Source organism: Colletotrichum fructicola, assembly GCF_000319635.2.
Source record: "Colletotrichum fructicola Nara gc5 chromosome Unknown KSG_Nara_v1_contig04, whole genome shotgun sequence".
Lineage (NCBI taxonomy): Eukaryota > Fungi > Ascomycota > Sordariomycetes > Glomerellales > Glomerellaceae > Colletotrichum > Colletotrichum fructicola.
Window position 1 is genome coordinate 2,012,373 of NW_027094054.1, and position 18,410 is coordinate 2,030,782.

Consider the following 18,410-nt stretch of genomic DNA (forward strand, 5'->3'; position numbering starts at 1 on the left):
TATCTTTGGCTTCTACGATGTTGGTCTGATTTGGCTGTGGGTTGTGGAGTTTCCGCAGCCCTGTCGGCCTGATCCGAGTCTATCTCAAACATACCCACAAAGACCCATGATGCTCAGTGACAGAAATTCATTCTTGGATGACGAGGCTGGAAGAGGAAGGAGGGGATGGCCATATCGAGTTGATTGATTGCAAAGACCCCATTTGGCACTCTTTCGACCGCCTGTCGGGTATGATGCTCACAGGCATGCGCTGGAACTCGGTGTCCACGGTTTCGACGTTCCATATCCGCAAAGTGTCACGGCGTTTTTTGCTCATACGGGCAATCGGTCTGGAGCCCCATCGTTGCTGATACTGACGATGCCGTCCCGTCTGAGAAACCAGGCTTTGATGTACATAACGGCCACGTCGATGGTTCCCGTCTGTTGATGACACCGTAGCCACCAGGTGTAATGCTAGTCTGGCCATGAACATGTGAGACGTCGCAGCCTGCAAAAGCAAAAAAGGACTGCGCGTCACCTAGAAGCAGGCCACCTTCAGACACTATGTCGTGTCATTTTGACTGACGTCCGTCGTTCGTTGTACAGTCTCAGAGTATGAGCTCGTCGACGGGCGGGAGAGGTTCACCATCGGATGCGCAGCACAGGTCGGCCAGTCGACTGCTCAGACATGCCGTGATGAGAGAGAAATACAGCAGAAGGGCGACCGCTCCCGTGCGTCGTCTGGAAATGACGACAAAAAGAAAGGAAAGAAGATTGACCTGGTCCGTGAACGTCCTTCTCCATCCCAAGATTTTGCCCAGATGAGATCTGCGCCTCACAGCCTCGAAAACTGGATGCCTCAGACTTTTCGCATCGAACGACGGACATGACCGTCAAATTCCGATCACCATCAAACGACGTCCGCCCGCACGCCTACCCGCAGGCCGGCCCACGACAGAAAGGGTGCGAGTCCAGGAGTAACGCGGTGCGGTCGCCAGCGCACCAAGCCGCTCGGGAGGCCGCATCAGACCTGACCCGTGCCGTCGTGACGTATTTCGTAGGTGTATAGTAGCTCCGCCAGAACGACCCCGTCGAGAAACCAACACCCAACGGCGGCGTCACCGTCGTCGATCATGCAATCGTCCCGCGTCTCCGCGATTCGACTCGTACGCATTGTGGTACAATATCCTCCGATACCCCACGAGTCGAATCATGTTCCGGATCCAGCCTGTCGGTCGTCATTTCGTCGTCGCCGTTCCATCTGCCCTCTCCAGAGACATCAAGCCCGTGGCGGTTTGGGATGGCCCAGCATCCAACAGGATGCCAAAATTCTTCCGAAATGAGACGGGCAATGCTGCGCCCTCTCCAGTCATCCATGAGGATCCCGCGGGGCATCTTCCTCAGCCCTTTCGAAATCCCAGAGAGCCACAAAAAAGAGAAAAAATCCATCGCCTTCCTTTTCAGGATCTGAGACGGCATGACCCCAGCTCGAGGTGTAGAGTGCTTGCTTGACCGCGGGTCCCTCTCATATCGTTTCGGTCCCCCATCCCGGGGCCTCATCATCCCTCGGTGAACTCAAACAAAAGAACAGGATGGGTAGGTGGTGGATTGTTCATCGGTGGGGAGTTATGCAAGCGCGGTGACGCCGTTCATAACTCGATCCCCGTCGGGCGGGGGGCCGCCGTTTCACCCAAATTGATCGCAAGTCGGGCGTCCAATCAGAGGCCGCCGTTCGTCCCAATTGTAATCTCCCGAAAGTCCCTCAGTTGTCCAATGCTCAGATGCCCGCCAAGACCCGTGCCGCGCTAGTCCCAGGGGTATTCGTCTCTTTCGCAGGGGTTCGGTTGACAGTCGTCCAAAGGTGGCGGTCGGATACGTGGGCGATTCGGTGTCGGTGTCGTCTTGTGGGTGGGAACACTGCCCAACGGCGAAAAGTGTGAGTTGCACTCTGCTGTCGAAGTCCGGGGAAGATCGCTGTAGGGGCGATCATGTTACCTCACTTGAGGGAATCGGGTGTTGCGAAGGAAATTTGTCCCCAAGACGCCAGAAGCAAGTTTGTTGGCTACTTGAAATGTCACGTAGTGAAGAATGTCACCAATATCTCGTTACACCAAACCGCATCGTCGTTAAAGCCAGGCTCGTCTGGTTGGCTGAGATCTCCTCCAGCGTCTTCCAACGCCGGAGCATCACTCGCGCCACCGAGAACAGACCCCAAATACAATTAGAAGATTAGATACAAATGGTATTTGCCATTCCGTTAAGATGATACATGTACAAAGAGAAGACGGGCCTCTTTTTACATATGTCTCGTCTCTACTACTCCAGCAAAAGACCCGCCAAATAGTTGTTCGTTAAATGCCGTAGCCGTGATGGCTTCCTTTAGAATTGTCCCGGGGAAAGGATTTAAGCGAAAACGTAGGCGGCAACACCGGCGAAGGCGGCGAGAGCGACGGAGCCGCTCAGGCCGGAAGCGCCAGCAGTGACGGGGGTCTTGGTAGGGGGAACAGAGCTGATTTGCGTGTTAGTGATGCTGCTCGTTTCTAGACAGGATATCAGGATAACTCACGTAGTGCCGTTGCCGCCAGTGGGGACACCGGGGATGGTAGCAGAGGGCTTCTGGCCGGTGGCGGTAGCGCAGGGGACAGAGACGGTCTCGTAGATGACGGTAGGGACAACGGTGGTGACGGAGGTAGAGATGGTCTTAACGGAGACGCCGGGGCAGACGGGGGCGGCCGGGCTGGACACCAGGGTGGCGGGGACGGAGACGGAGGGCAGAGCAGCGCCGGTGGTGACGGCGGGAGGCTTGCCGGTGGTGGCGGGCTTGGAGGGAACAGCCGCGGGGACGGTGCCGTTGTTGGCGGGGGGAGGGACAACGACAACGGGGGGCTGGGTGGCAGAGGGCTTGGCGCCAGTCTCGGTGACGGGGCAGATGGTGGTGCCGATGGCCTTGGTCTCGGTAACGACGACGGTAGAGCCGGCGGGGCAGTTGGTGACCGTGGGGGCGCAAGAGGTGATGGTCTTGACGTTGGTCTGGTAGACGGTGGAGGTGGTCACGGGGACGACGCTGGAGGAGACGACGGTGCTGCGGGCAGGGCAGTTGGTGACGGTGGGCGCGCAAGAAGTGACGGTGAAGTACTGGGTGGAGAAGACGGTGGAAGCAGGCTCCTGGGCCATGACGGCACCAGCGAGAGCAGCGGCGGCGATGGAGTACTTCATTTTGAATGTAGTTGAAGGGGGTTGGTTAAATTCGTAAAGACGAAGATAGTGTTGGTTGGTTGATTAAGAGAGTGTTGTTTAAGCTGAGAGCTTGGTAAAGAATGGACGACCGAAGTCAAAGTTGAGTCAAAAGCTGATGCTTGAGATTGATGAGGCTTGTTTGGCTGGAGAGGGAAAGAAGAAGACGACCGAGGTGAACGGGGAGGACGGCGGCATATTAATAGGCCATGTTGGACAAGTCCTTGATGGGATCGACCCCGGGCCCCTCTCTTCTGTGTGTGCTAAGGTTGGCTTGACTTGTCGAAAGAGAGAGAGAGTCAGCTTCCCTCCCGCCTCTCTCCGCTCTCGTTCGCTCGGCACCGTCTGTCTGCAGCAGTCCCTGTGCCTGTGAGAGGACCACAGAGGAGGAGTGACATGACATGGAGCGAGCACACAGCCCGTGGGAAATTACACAACGCCTGCTAACGTCCAGCCCCATGAACGCTAATCCAGGGGGTTTGGTGGAGGTTGGATGGCACCGGCAAGGGCACTTGGGCGAATTGGCCCGCAGAGGCGAGGCCGACTTCCCATGCGCGCCCATCCCGGTCCCCTACTACCCAGGCTACCGGGGTTAGATCCATCATCCATCTGCCTCCATCTGCATAGACGACAGCGAGAACAGGAGACGAGAAACCCCGTTGCCACCTTATTTGCTAGGCTCTGCTTTTTTAGCTGCGGTGTAGCCTGAAGAGTGGTAAGGAGAGATGAGATGTGAGCGCTTATTGGGGGCGAGAACGCCCACCATGCGAGTAGGGCGCCATCCGCTCCTGAGGTGGCTTCAGGCATAGGCGCTGCGCTGCATTTGTGCGCCAGCAACGGCTGGCTTCATTGGTTTTCAGGCGCTTCTCTACCCCAATTTCCCTCTTCGTGTAAGCAATGAGTCGGGGTACGACAATCTCGCGAATCCAAATTGTATGGCTCTCTGTCCATCTGTCCGTACCTTACAGACAGCACTAGGGAGTGACCGACCAACAAGAATAGGAGAGACAGACGGCACACCCTCTCGCTCGCTGGATTCTGGAATCCCACCTTAGTCATGCTGGAGAGCAGCACATGACTGACCATGGGCGTCTATCGACAGTCCACCTGGTGTGCCGGTGCTGCTGGACACAATTCTAGCGGTGGCCTCTCGCGCAACATGACTGGCTCTACTTGACCATGTTCGCCAATCTCTGGTTTTCTTGTCGCTTGACCAACGCTTGGTGTTTCCTCTGGCCCCAAATATCCCGGAGCCAGGCGGCCAGGATGGATGCGAGAGGCATTGCGAGTCAATCAATCAAGGGCTGCAAAGCGAGGTTTGAAGGCAAGTCAAAAAGTGGCACATTAAATGGCCACAGGGATGGGTTGTCTGATTGGGCAAGTGGGCGATGGTTCGGTGTGATTTGTACGCTGTACACACCGCGCAGGCCCTTGGACTTGCACAACTTGGACGTCTGCTGCCGTACACTGTACCTTTTGCAACGATGCGCAGGCCAGCTCGCAGATCCAGGCTGTCGTTATTTCGCTCACTCGCTTTGCCTTGTCTTGTCTCTTCGCTTCGGTGGTGCGTGTACTTTAGTGTCTTCGTACGGATAGGCGACGAATGCCAGCAGGAAGTCTCCGAGAATCGTCCAGGTCTGCACGGTGCTGAGGTTAATAGAAGGTTTTGCAGAGGAACGCGGCAGACGTCTTCTAGACGGACGCTGCTGGGAGACGTTCGTCCGTAGGGAGAGACAATCCGAAGCCATGGTCTGCCCAGAGCTGAGGCAACGAGGCCGCCCAGCTGAGCAGAGGGAATAAAACGGATGGGCGCGGGAATGCACCGAAACGTGGAGGTGAAGGAAGATCAGCCAGTGACAAGCACCAAGAAAGATGCTGCACGAGCACACTGCGAACAGGGTTCTCCGCCAAAAGAGGAGAGAGAGAGACAGCCCAGGCAGGGGAGCGCGATTCCTGGGCGTTCCCCTTGGCAAGCCTTGTTGTGCCTTGTGCCTTGTGTCCCTGGCTCCTTTTCTCTTTCTCCTCTCCGAGTGACCCTGGAGTTGGTCTGTGGATGTTTGCACAAACCAGGCACAAAGGGGCCCGAGGCACAAAACATTCTGTACAGTACGTACCTGCATGAGAAACGAAGCGGAGGGTCTGCTAATGCAGGAACATAAACTGGGCTGGTGGGCACTATTTCCAAAAGGGTCAGCCTCTGGGATGCACCCAATGTACGTACTCCTTTTCTCCGCGCAAATCATCTTCACAACAACTTCCCCTTTTCAGTCTCTTCCTGTCAATCTTTTTCCATTTCACGAACCGTCCATTACGGCTTAATTTCCCGCGAAGCTGCCAGAATAATGGGAGAACCACTCGTCAACGTCCATCCATGGAGCCTCGTGATAAATCATCCCCGCCATTCTTGTTCGTCTTCGGACTGAGCGCTTGGGAGGGAAACGATCCATCCGACTTGTTGGCCAACGTCGGCGGGAAAACAGACACCGCAGCATGCACCTACGGTCACGGCTAAGTACATGCACACTGAGCCGCGGAAGCCAACGCAGAGGCGCAGATACCGCAACATGAGAACCAGGGAAGACGAGCCCCCTGCCACCAAGCCCTCCGCCCCTGTCCATCCCTGGATGGGTTTTTGCGAAAATCCTCCGCGGCATCATCCAGCGTTGCGAGATCAGCGTTGTCAACACGTCAGAATCACGGACCATCGCGCCCACTGACCGTGTCCCTTCAAGCTCAAAAAGCCAATCTCAATCTCCAGTTCGTCTCGTTAGACTGTTCCGGCACTTCTTGATGCCGCCTGAACCGGCTTAGCTCCGACCGCCACGCCCATCCCGCCGATGTCTGTGTTTTTTGACGTTTTGCTTCTGGGACTCCATATCGTGAGTCTGGATTCCGTGGCAGCCATGCCATTGCCACGCCTAGATGGCCGCCACTCGGGCGGTCAATAACGCTACTGCGGTGGCTCTCTACTTTAAGTTGTTTTGTGCTTGGGTGTCGGGGATGGCATCGATTCAGGAAATTCATGAGCGTACCAGCCATGTCCATTGTCTTGTTGGCTCCTCGACAGACGGATATTAGCCAGGAACCAAGGTCAAGGAACCCCTCATCGGCGACCCAGAACAAAGAAGAGCCGTTTCAACGTCGGAAAAGCATCGCAAATTGTCTCTCAGAGATATCCATGTCGGACTTATCAGCAGCGTACCAGCCGGCCCCACGAGGAAGCCAAGGGCTCCAGCGTGCTGCTAATCGCGCGTTTCACAATTGTGGACGCACCAGATCGTCTGATGCTCCCTCAAGGGCTCCAACGTCTCTCCCATGTCGATTGACCCTTATGACGTCTTGTTATGCCTGCTCGTGGGCTGCCTGACCGACGGCCGGCCGAATGTGTTTGATTGCCGGCATGACTTGGACGACGACGGCTACTTTCCGCCAGTCGTCTGAGGACCACATATGGCAAGGTTGCGTTGACAGGAGCAATGATAACCTTAATCAGCCGCGATTCAGGACTGCCAGCGCCGTCACCATCACGGCTTGCGGTAGTGTTGCCCCGAGGCCACGCCGTCGACCGCCTCCGTCTGTCCTCCGGTTTCTTGGCAGCGGCCTGATCGGATCGGCTGTCCAGCGTAATTTGACATGACCACATCATCGACCATGCTGTCACTGGCCGCTTGGCCAGGCCATGTCTAATCTCTTGGCTGTGAGACCTACAGACACCACCAGCATCGCCGCTTCTTTACATTTGGAATGCAATTTCTGTGCGCCATTGAAGCCAACCGAGAGGCCGGAGTAGAGAAGCTTTTGCGTGCCCCTTGGCCGGCGCGTTTGCTCTGGACCGGCGGGTCTTGGCAAACAATGGATCTCGTTTGTCGCATTGTTCCCTTTTCAGTCTTCATCTCACCGACAATTCTTAATGACAATCGTCCCCTAAAACCTCCGATCACGCGGCGGGACTGAGAGAGTTGTGGAGTTTAATGAACCATGCAGCTCCCGTCTCTCAGGAAGCTCGGCGCCACACCAGCCTGTAGATCACACAGCCGATTTCTCCATACTCGGGACATCAGCGTCCCGTTTGGGAAATCTACGATCGGAAGCCGTGCGACTGGCTGGGATCGAGTTGGATGTCTCCCGTGGGATATTTGACGGTGCTTCTGTCTGTCTATTCTAGGTAAGTGGAAATCTGACCCGCCCTCTCGGTCCAATGCCCGGCGCCAAACCTCATTGTGCCTGAGGAGGGGGAAGAGTGTGTGTGAAGGCAATCTGACCATACGAAAAGCAAATCTCGGACAATTTTTTGGGGTCAGTCAGCCATCCCCGCAAAAGGAGCCCATTCCGCGCCGCTTCAAGAGGCAGGTCTTTCGTCGGGTCGAGATGGCGGCATGGCCTCGGCCAACCCCAGACTTGGATGCCCGCATAAGCCAACATGCACGCCTCAGGGGTACGATGAAGCTCAGAAGGCTTTTCGCGCCGCAAGATATTAGCGACCGTTCCCTCGGAACCTGTTCTCGATGTTGGTGGCTGAATGGACGAAGGATCTCGCCCGGCTGATATTCCCATTCCCTTTTTGTCGACAAATTGGATTACTACGGGAAATCGCCTACATTATTGGCTTGAAGCGCGCGTTCTGTTTTGCCACGCCCGAACTCGACTGCCCGAGATACCGGATGACAGCAGACTTAGGAACTGCCTGACGCGCCCGATACGTTGCTTGAGATTCTGCATTCATCTTTTCGAGATGGCCTGGCCAAGGGAGCAGCAGCGAAACTCGAGCCAATCTGCCATTGTTTTGCGCATGCAGACCACCGAGTATCGAACGATTTGGACTCTTGCCGATGCTTCGTCTTGCGATGGTCCTCGATACTCATCACCCACGCCAGAAACTGCCCGGTACCGCGATGCTTTTCACAAGACTCGTATCCCAAGGGTCTCCCAAACCTATTGCTCCGACTGATGCTCCGAGAGACATTCTGGTCCCTTGAAACCAACAGACAGGTCTCAACTGCGCTGCCAGGCTCTCATGGGGATCAGCAACTACCGTCCTGCCCTTGGTTTGAATGGTAATACACATTGGCATGTTATTGTTTTACTGCAGGTCTCACGGCAAATGAGTGCGTGGTGTAACACACGTTTCGACTCAGCGCACAACATGGCAGGGTCCGGCCTCGGAACAGCGTCCAGCTGGTTCAGCAACACGCATTGTGTCTCAAGCACACGGCGTGCGAGCGAGACATCTTGGCTGCGGCCCGTCGCTAGCTCTTGTCTGTCTCGCGGTTCGACATACGCGTGGTTTTGCTGAATAAGAGACAGTCCATATGAACACCGCGGCGAATCGGCCGAGTCTAACGGATACCTCCCTTCAGGGATATTGATGATTGTCTTGGGCATCGTATCACCATCCTCCCTTTTCACCAGCAGATTGCAAGCATGTGCACCGCTCACAGCCTCGCTGCGATACTGTCGGCCAACAGCTAGCGGAACCGAACTCGAGCGTGGGAAGCGTCCAGGGCTTCGTTGCGAGTGACCTCCCGATCAGTCCAGAATTTGACATCTGAGAGGCGTCTGACAACCGCTTGTCATATGACGGATCAAGTGGGCATCCATTGCCGCTCCTTCGCCATCGCGATGAGACAAAGCGAAGTCTGACTCCTGCCTGTCGAGCAAAGGCTTGATACAGCTCTTGATATGGCCTTCGGCGGTAGGCTCAAGACGGACGGGACTACCAATACCAATGTCGGGGATACCAGGCCGCAAAATTCGGACACTATACCGACTGAATAGAGAAGCCGGCGGTGAGTCTTGGTCTGCTCCAGACGTGGCAATTTCCCTCGGTACATTCACTCCAAGAAACTGTCGTCGGCTCGAGCACGTTCTCTACAATAGTGTCCAGTCCCACACTGGAGACTTTGCCTCCACGGAGTCGTTTTAGAACTCTTCGAGCAGGCTACATAGGTTTATGGCTTCTGGTGAAGAAGTTGTGGCCGAGGAAATTGACTTTGTTGTTTCTTGAGCCAAGAACCCTCTATATCACGCCATGGTGCCCTGCCCGAAGCGGTCATACACAACTAGAATCACGTCTTAAATACCATTGGAAAACGGCGGTATCAAAAGTGATAGACGCAGGATAATATATGGCACAAGCCCTCCCGCAATTGAAAATATCGGTGTCGAGATGTATGCTTGTTTCCTACAGCTACTGAGGTTCCCCATGATTTCAGAGATCATGGTCACTGGTGGCCCTTTCCTTGAACCTCTAGTCTCCAGGCTGTGAGACAAGAGATGGAATGTCTGGTGTGTGGATGGCCCTCTCCATGCACCCGCTTTCTCGTTTCCACCACTTGGGCCAGCAGCTCTTCAGCCTTCTTCCGTTCGCTCAAGTTCTTTTGCACCCACGCTAGGTTATACATACTAATTAGTGTGTTAGAGTGCGTGTTCCCAAACACCCCCTTTCCCATTTCTACCACTCGCATAAAAAACTCTTTAGCCTCTTCCAATCGGTCCTGGCAATAAGCTAGAACTCCCATGACGTTCATACTTCTTATCGTATCCGGATGCTCCTCGCCAAGCACCCTCTTTCTTGTTTCCAGCAGTTGCGCCTCTAGACTCTCCGCCTCCTTCCACCGACCCTGTTCTTCTAACATATCCACTAACTTGTCCATACTTCCCAGTGTATCTAGATGCTCCTCTCCAAGTACTCTCTTCTGTATGCCCACCACCTGCGCTTGTAAATCTAAAGCCTCCTCGAATCTACCTTGCTTCTCATATATCAATACTAGATATCTCGTGCCATTCAGCGTGAAGGGATGATTCTCTCCCAGGACCTTTCCCCTAGCGTTCACTACTTGTTTCTGAAGTTTCTCAGCCTCTTCCCACCGCCTTTGGCTATCATAAACTGATGCCAAGTTTTCCATGTGTATCAGTGTGCGTGGATGCTCCTCTCCAAGTTCCTTCATGCTTATGTCTCTCACCCGCTCAAGTAGCGCTCCAGCCTCCCCACACCGCCCTTGGCTTTTGTATGTCATCGCAACACCGCTCATAACACGGAGAGTCTCTTGGTGCTTTTCCCCAAATAAACTCAGGTTTGCCTCCATTACCTGCAAATATAGCTCCTCTGCCTCTGCCCACCGCTCTTGACGATAGTATGTTGCTGCTAGGTCGCCCATAATACTATACGTGCCAGGATGAGCCATACCACATACGACTTTACTCGTCTCCATTACTTGCACCTGTAGCTCCTCAGCCTCCTTCCACCGCCCCTGTTCTCGATACGTTGACGCCAGGTAGGTCATGCTCTCCAGCGTAAAGGGATGTTGTCGGCCTAGGCTTCCCATGTGAATGCTCACGGCGTCTTGTGCTAGCACCTCCGCTCGAGAGTAGTCGCCCAGGTAATACAAGTAACGGGCAACATTCGTCGCTAAGTTGCTCCATTCTAAGCGGTCGCCTTCTTCTGATGGCTTTTGATTGAGCAGTGGTTGTACATGGGGCATTATCATTTGACACTGCTCCCATGTTTCGAACTCGCCCGATGGAAAATGTTGTGATGCGGATTTGAGGAAGCGTCTCTTCCACAGCTCTGGGAGACCAAAATCCCGAATCCAGGCCTGTGTACAAAATTGTACTAGTGGGTGCATCTCACAGAACCCCGTTGTAGCTGTTATCGCGACGAGAGAGTAGCCCTGGAGTAACTCCAAGTCGTCCTCCAAATCGCTCTCCTCAACACTAGAAAAGTCGCTGTGATAGTGGTGCAACATGTATTCTGGGATGTTTTGTGCCTGGAAGCAGCTCATCAGCGATAGAAGGTCGGCCGCCCGGGGCTGCTCCTGTTTGATCTGCTCAAACGTCAACTGCCACGTCAGAACAACAGAATTGGACACACCGGGGTACCGTCGGGCATCCCCTCTGTCGCTACGCAGCAGAGCGTCTTTCCGCTTCTCACTCCTTTGGAGTTCGTCCATGTATGATTGTATGGTCGTGCGACGTCGTCTGTATATGTACGCTGCTGCTTGGTTCAAGGCGAGTGGGATGTGGCCGAGGAAATCAGTCAGGCGCAATGCGGCGGTTTCGTCAACATCTTGGCCAAGTTTTTTTTGGAGTAGCTGCAGTGCATGGATTGTCTCCATTTTCGAAACTCTCAGGATCATCTCGCCATTATCCGTCAGCTTTTCTGCCGCATCCCTGCTGCGCGACGTGACCAGGATCTTGCCGTTGCCTGTCATAGGGAGATACGACGCTATTGGTATCGACTCATCCTTTTGATCATTGATCTTGGTGAGCATCTCAACATCATCGGCATTGTTGACAACCATCAGCCACCGGCCCACGTCCTCTCTCTGCAGCCAGTCGCGGACCAGCGCTAGGACGTTAACACCAGGGTCGTGGCGATTAGGGAGCTCCAGAGCTTCTGCTATGGAACGGTAAGAGTCTTGGAAGGTCGCTCTCGTGCTGGCATTGATCCAGAAGATGCTGGTTTCGGGAAAGGTATCGTGGACCTGGTGAGCGAACTGTATGGCAACCTGGGACTTGCTGTGGCTTTGTCAATATAGGTCTCTAACAATAATCGGTGTAACATACCCAAATCCGCCGAGGCCCACGAGAGCAAAGCACATTTCAGATCCGGCGTATCGCGTTTCAATCCATGACCAGATGTCAGGCCGGTTTACAAAATCGGAGTCGCGGCGGAATGGCACAACAAAGTGCGCCCGCTCTAAGTTCATAGTCAGATAGAATCAAATGAGTTGGGTTTTGCCAAACTAACTGGAATTGGAGATGGGCTTCTCAGCCTCAACAGTGTCTGGCGCAATCTGGTATAACAGATCCTTGGCATAAGCTGCCGCCATCATGGCCGCGAAGCCCTGCCACTCCTTGTTCTTATGCGAGTCGGAGTAATCGCATATCCCCCGGATAACAAGGCACGGAAAGTGGTTCATCAGACCAGCAGCCTCCATCTCGAAGCATAGAACGTCCTTCTCTTTTATCAATATGTCCCGGATATGCGCGTCCTTTATCAGCTGGTTGCCGCTAGCAATCAAGCCGTAGTGAATAGCAGGGTTGTCATCTTCTTCGCCTCGTTCAGGGCGGGCTATGAGACTGGCGGTATTATTGCCGCATACGTCATCGCAGCAGCTCGAAGAATGTACGATATTAGACTTATATAGCCTGTCGCTTGCTTGCGCAGGTTGTCTGTATGCGCTCTTCTTCTTGATCTTCTCGATATTCTTGTCCACTTCGTCGATAAGCCGGTGGCCTTTCATTTCATATTTGCCCTTAAGCGTAGTGACGGCTGAGAGTACCAGCAACGGCGGCTGGTTCAAGAACCCTGTGTCTTGGAACTTGCAATTCTGTATGGTTTTGCCAAAGTCGTACTGGAACACGCCTCCTCGTCCACTATTTGGGGTACTGACGACCACATCACCGAGACGAATGTCATGCTTCTGGCTAGGTGCGCCGCCACCGATGCCTACCATCAGCCCAATACGCATATTCGGAAAGCTATGGCGCATATCTCTAGCGATCGTTGCTGCCGAATTTGTGCCATATTGGCCGTTAGGCAAGGTAGCAATGACGACGTTATGACCGCTAGCTTTGCCTAGAACATAGCTGTTGTTGTCGTGTCGTGCGGTTTGTCGCGGGCCGGCGTGTTCCTCATCGAGGAACGCTTGGGCGGCAACAAACTCGGCGGTGATGGCGCAGATCCAACCGACGGTGTATATTTAGGATCAGACATAGCTGATGTCAGGGTGGGAGTTGCAGATTGATGGAGTCGCGGGACTGTCTGTGACGACGAGAGCAGTGAGATTGGAATGAGAGACGGGAAGTCATTGGGTAGGCTCGGCGTGGTAGATGGGTGTCCTCCTTTCGATACCGATAACAGGCTGACATTTACCTCCAAATAGATGCAGCTGGGCTTCATGGCATACAAGAGCCAATTATAGAGTCGTGTTAATGTGTAAGCGCTGCAGCTGCCCGGTTTGGTCACAATTTCATGTCCGCCTTGGACATGGCGAGGCTGCTATTGGTAGAAAAAATAGTCTCGACGGTTCGAGGAGTCTTGGAACATGCATAGCCACCTGTCAGTCAGCGAGATCATCATCAAACCAAATGTAGGGAATCTGGACCAGGCTCGCTCCCGAAGTCCTTCTCGCACCTAGCCGGACCAGATAATGTATCGTGATGACCACGCATGTGACTTTGGAACGGTGCAGCAATTCTGTCCCAGTGATGATGAGGATAATATTTAATGTTGACGCTAGGTCACTTCGTCTGCTGCGAATATTGATGGTTCTCGAGCCGGCGTAGTTTTTCGATCAACATTTTGATCTCCCGGTATCGATTTTGCTGCTGATGTTTTGGAGCAAGACAAGCCATGCAAACAAGCCTTAGAGGATTGTCTTCAGCTGACTCTTTCCTGAGTAGCTCGAATACCAGGCATTCAGACTGTGCAATTTGGTCTGCCGTTGAAGGAGGACCGCAAGATCGAGCGAGCAAGAAAATCCGTTGAGGTGACCCCCTCTGTTAAAACCTAACTTGGTCTGCAATACCTCTCGGCAGAAACGTTTAGCGGTAATGAGGTTGTGGTTCTCTGCCAGTATCTTGTAGAGGAGCATTTTACATGCGAGCGTAGACACATCAAATAATGTTCCTTGTTGCCATCCCTCACCGCCATAAATATGCCTTCCCGAACATGTCCTGCCTGCTCCCTGTCGCTTCGATCGACTATCAACTGGCAATTTCCCAGACGTGAGGGATCGCTGTGTCGAGGCCGATGTCGATCAGAAGGCCCGCAGCAGTTCTCTGATGGGCTGTTGCCTCGATCTCTGACTGACAAAGGCTTGGATATCGCAGCGGCCTGTTGAGTGGAAGAATCTTGGCATGGTTTGAAAGGCGGCTGGTATGTTTTGTCCGTCCAGCTGTCGGTTCGCGGATACTACTACACGTCAGACAATCATTTAAACCGAACAACTGATTTCATGACATTGCAGCAAGCTGTCGAGCGGGATAGAACGGAAGTGTTGGCTACTATCGGTGAGTTCTAAATGTCCAAATGAATTATTAGCAGATTGATGCTTGATGTAATACAAGCTGTTGACTGCGAGATGAAACCCGCCTCAGGCCAGGCACGAACAGAGGGGATGATTGTCTTCTTATCCCGACAACAAAGGTCTCCTTGATTCCTAAGCATACGTGTAATCATAGATGCAAGCCGTAACGCCTACGGACGAGCTTGTATTCTAGGCTCATAACACAAATGCTCCTTGAGATAACATACGTCATCTTTATCCTTGATTATCCCTGCCGCTGATATTGGCGTTGGGGTACTATAAGATCAAAGTCAAAGAGAAAGAATTTAAGGACAACTGGCTGGCAAGACGACAGTACTAGATGGCCAGACCGACTTTCTTCGAGGATACGTTTCCATGCTATAAACACTCGAAGCGAAGCTTATCAACCCCCTTCTTACATTGTCAAAGGCCAGAGAATCAACAGCGCAAGCTTGCATAGAACATGGTCTTTTTGTCATTTGTCATTTAATCTCTAATGCCTCCCTTAAACTCCAAGGCGATGCGGCCAGTGGATATGTAAACAAAGAAAAGTGGCCAAGACGAGATTTCCCGAAATCCATCCCCTTCCCTGTACCTGTCCTTCATAGTTGTAAAGCCTTCACACCCCCTCACCGCAATAAGCCGAGCCACTATCTACGGCTCTTCAGCAGCCCCTGCAAATAACCCGAGAAAGCCTTTCTGTCCGCCGACGTGGACATGCACCGCATGAACTCGGATCCGTCAATGCCCAGGTGTGGGAACAACTGCGACTGGAGGTTCTGGATAAACATGTCTCCCGTCTTGACATAGATGGCCTGCTCGAGCCCAGCAATCTCGTTGAGCACCTGCTTGCTCTGAGCATCCTTGTGCGGCCTGAAGTTCGGGTCCTGGAACACCTCCCAGCAGAGCGGGTGGAAGCGGTCGATCATGAACCGATCGAAACCCGGGATGGATGGGTTGGCCGAACCGCTCGGGGGCGAGGGATTGTCCGAAATCTTGGCGACGTCGGGGCCGCCCCAGACGACGACCATGCGAGCCAACACACTGAACGCGAGGCGACTGGGTCCAATGTTTTCGGCCACCAGGGTGCGCCCCAGGGTGAGAATGGAGGTGATCATTGTCTCGAAGAAGGCCTGGTTGGCTTCGCTGATGAAGACCGACTGCAGCTCGTTGTTGAGGATCACCAGCAGGAAGGACAGATATTCCCTGCGTAGCTCTCCGAGTTGGATCTCGTCGTCTGTGCCCGTCACCGGCTCCGATAGGCCGGCGAAGATTCTCTGCAGCAAGGGGGTGAGCAGCAGGTTCAGGACGTCATAAATCTCGGTCTTGAAGCCGAAGACGATCTGGTCCAGCAATCGCAGGAACATGGCCATCTCGTCTTTGGATGAGCTCTGTGAGAGGAATCCCTCGATCCACTGAGGGAGCTGAGGAAGCACTGCAGACCCGAGAACTCCGAGCAGCTTGCTGAACGAAGCTCGGCAAGCGGTGCGGATATCGGCGGAGCCGTTGAGCTCGCGGAGTGCAATCAGGATGGCTTCGGCAGCCCTTGAGAACTCATCAGATACGAGCTTGTCTGGAGGAGGTCGTTGCTGGGCCGAGTTGCTGCCAGGAGTCCAGTCGGAGAAACCGTGAGCCAGGCCGGCGAGGGCCAGGATGATGTGGTGGATTTGGAGAATGGCTTGAGCATCGCCAGCCTTCGCCTTGGGCAAGTGGGCTTCCATGTCACGGAACAAAGGAGACATCACCAGCCGGGCATAGTAGGCCTGTTTATCTGCGGGTGTGCTTCCAGTCGAAGCAATGCAGCCAATGGCTTCGAAAAGGAACAGTTGGCTGGTGAACAGAGCGTCCGCGGAGTGATCGGACTCATCTGAAGACATGTCATCGTCTCCGTTATTTTCAGAAACCTCGGCCTTGATCGGGAGGAGGTCGCTAATGGCCTCAATGATGGTCCCGGCAACGTTGCCGACCTGGGCCCTGAGATACTTGACGAATCTGAGGAAAAGGTACCAGGATCGTGTCTTGATACGAACATGGTCATGATGTACCAACCGCACAAAGTTCTCGAGAACTTGCGGGATGTATTCTTGCCGGGCGTCAAACACTTGCCAGTACCGGACACAAATCTCCATGTACTGGAGCAAGATGGCGGGGTGGGGGAACTGAGCAATTCCTACTGGGGTCAGCTTGATGTCACCGAAAACGAAGGGGTGATGACTTACCAGACTCAACCATCTTTGTCACCATGATGGTAAGTCTTTCTGTTGCTGTGCTGTTCGGTTGGCTCTTCGTGCCCAGCCCCTGGTTCGGCAACGCCAGTTCACCAAACAGGTACATCTCGTGAAGCGCTAGGTCAAGGTCTCTCCAGTCCATATTGGAGCCTCGCTGGTCGAGGTCAGTAAAGGTATGAGAAACCAGGTTGCTCAAGACCTCAATGTAGAGGTCCTGGTCGACGGCCGCAACGGTCTTCTGAAGGACCTGTAACCTCTTGCGCAGCTCCTGGAACTCTGCCTCATCCGTCTGCTCGTCCTCGTCACCCCAGTTGGAGGTCTCGTCGTACCGCATCTTGAGTATAATGGCGTTCAGGATGGGAGGGAGCATCTCCTTGTAAGAGGGAGGAAGGTTTGCGCCGACCTTGCGGAGGAGAGTGAGGAGGTCGGTGAGCGAGGAAATGACGGTCGCGCAGACCTCATCATATTCGTCGGAGAAGAAGCGCAACAGGAAGGGGAGGAAATCGTGCAAGTGCTGCTCGGCCTTGGCTCGCGTGTTCTCATTTGCTTGGCCATCCTCTAGTGCGCGCACAATGTCTGCCATGACGGTGTTGACGAGCTTGGCGACAGCCTCCGCGAGATCGGTGTCGTATTGAGGGGTATTCTTCAGGTCGGCCAAAGGAGCGCTTGCGATAAGCTGGGACACGATATCGCGCAAGTTGAGGAAGGAAATGAGCTCCATCTTCTCGGGGCCCTTCATCTTCTTGCCCACGATCTCGGTGAGGGTGTCGATGGCAGCGTCCCTGACCTTGTCCTCGCTGCCGGAGTTGTTTGTCCGGCCAATAACAGGAAGCAACAGGCCGAGCATGTCTTGATTGACAATCAAGGAGATGTCCATCCAGCTAATCCACTTGCCAATAACCTTCAGAACCATCTCCACTATGTGATCATTCTGTCCCGAGTACTGTGACAGCAGGTCCTTCCAGGACTGGGCAACCTTTTGAACATCGCGCGCACGCAGCTGGTCCTTCAGGTCGGTGTTGCGCTTCGCGTCGTTGCTGTTGCGGGTCAACAGCATGTCGGCAATCTCGTCATGGATGGAGCCGAGGATTCGCAGGTACAGGACGACGCCGGCGGTGTTGTTCGGACTGCTGGCAACGGCAAGAAAGTCGTCGATGAAGGAGTCCCAACCATCGTTGTACAAGAAGACGAACAAGTACGTGAGGGTCTGCGATAGCTTGTTCTGCAAGTGGGCCGGGTCGATCTGGTCCTGCTGGGAGCCATTGTACATGTTCCGGACGTAATCGAGGAGCATGTCCTTCAGCCATGTGAGGCTCTGACGGTCGAGACCTTGGGCATGGACGGCATAGTTGACCACCTCGAGGCAGAACAGACGAACGACTTCGGAAGGTCTCGGAGTTCGGGCGAAGAGGGTGGTGCAGACCTGCCAGGCCTGGGGATCGACTCGCAGTTGGTTCAGGTACTCGAAGGCTTGTTGCTTGAGGTCTTGGTTGCCGGTGGGGTTGAACGCTGCCTCAACAGCGTTCTCGATCTGAACAAGGTTGGGTCAGCTCAGGTCAAGTCATGATGGTCATCGTCTGGTTTGCAGGGTTGCCGAAGCGGGGGAGAGTGGGTTGCCGTGGCAGAAGCAGTCAACAAACATCAACCGCGGTCGGCGGAGGTGAGGCAGTGGTGGGAGGATGCGGTGACGATGCTGCTGATCCAAAATGGCGGGGCACCAGACGAGGAGGCCATATGTTTTTTTTTTCTATGGCAGCCCAACCACGAGCTACTCGGCAATCGCACATGCGCTGCAAACGTACCTGAGCGTCCATATTCTAAGCAATGTGGCTCAGAGACGTCGGATGGAATAAATATCGCGGGGAGAAAAGTCAAAGGGCCGAAAAACTGGCTAATTCTTTTTTTGGTGCAAATGTGCTGCTATAATTCTGGCAGC

The 18,410-nt window shown here is 54.0% G+C and overlaps 3 protein-coding genes across 3 annotated transcripts; all 3 read right to left on the reverse strand.

Moving 5' to 3' along the window:
* Positions 1-2,382: 2,382 nt before the first annotated feature.
* CGGC5_v007385 (uncharacterized protein) lies at positions 2,383-3,195 on the reverse strand (the record flags this gene model as incomplete). Its single annotated transcript, XM_032035961.1, has 2 exons — positions 2,383-2,488; positions 2,546-3,195. 2 exons carry the CDS (start codon positions 3,193-3,195, stop codon positions 2,383-2,385), a joined length of 756 nt encoding a protein of 251 aa, XP_031885159.1.
* Positions 3,196-10,171: 6,976 nt separating this feature from the next.
* afsR-1 (Regulatory protein AfsR) lies at positions 10,172-12,686 on the reverse strand (the record flags this gene model as incomplete). Its single annotated transcript, XM_032035962.1, has 4 exons — positions 10,172-10,215; positions 10,400-11,730; positions 11,779-11,911; positions 11,963-12,686. 4 exons carry the CDS (start codon positions 12,684-12,686, stop codon positions 10,172-10,174), a joined length of 2,232 nt encoding a protein of 743 aa, XP_031885049.1.
* A 2,210-nt stretch (positions 12,687-14,896) lies between these two features.
* LOS1 (Exportin-T) lies at positions 14,897-18,288 on the reverse strand (the record flags this gene model as incomplete). Its single annotated transcript, XM_032035963.1, has 3 exons — positions 14,897-16,416; positions 16,466-18,005; positions 18,277-18,288. 3 exons carry the CDS (start codon positions 18,286-18,288, stop codon positions 14,897-14,899), a joined length of 3,072 nt encoding a protein of 1,023 aa, XP_031885158.1.
* Between the last annotated feature and the right edge of the window lie 122 nt (positions 18,289-18,410).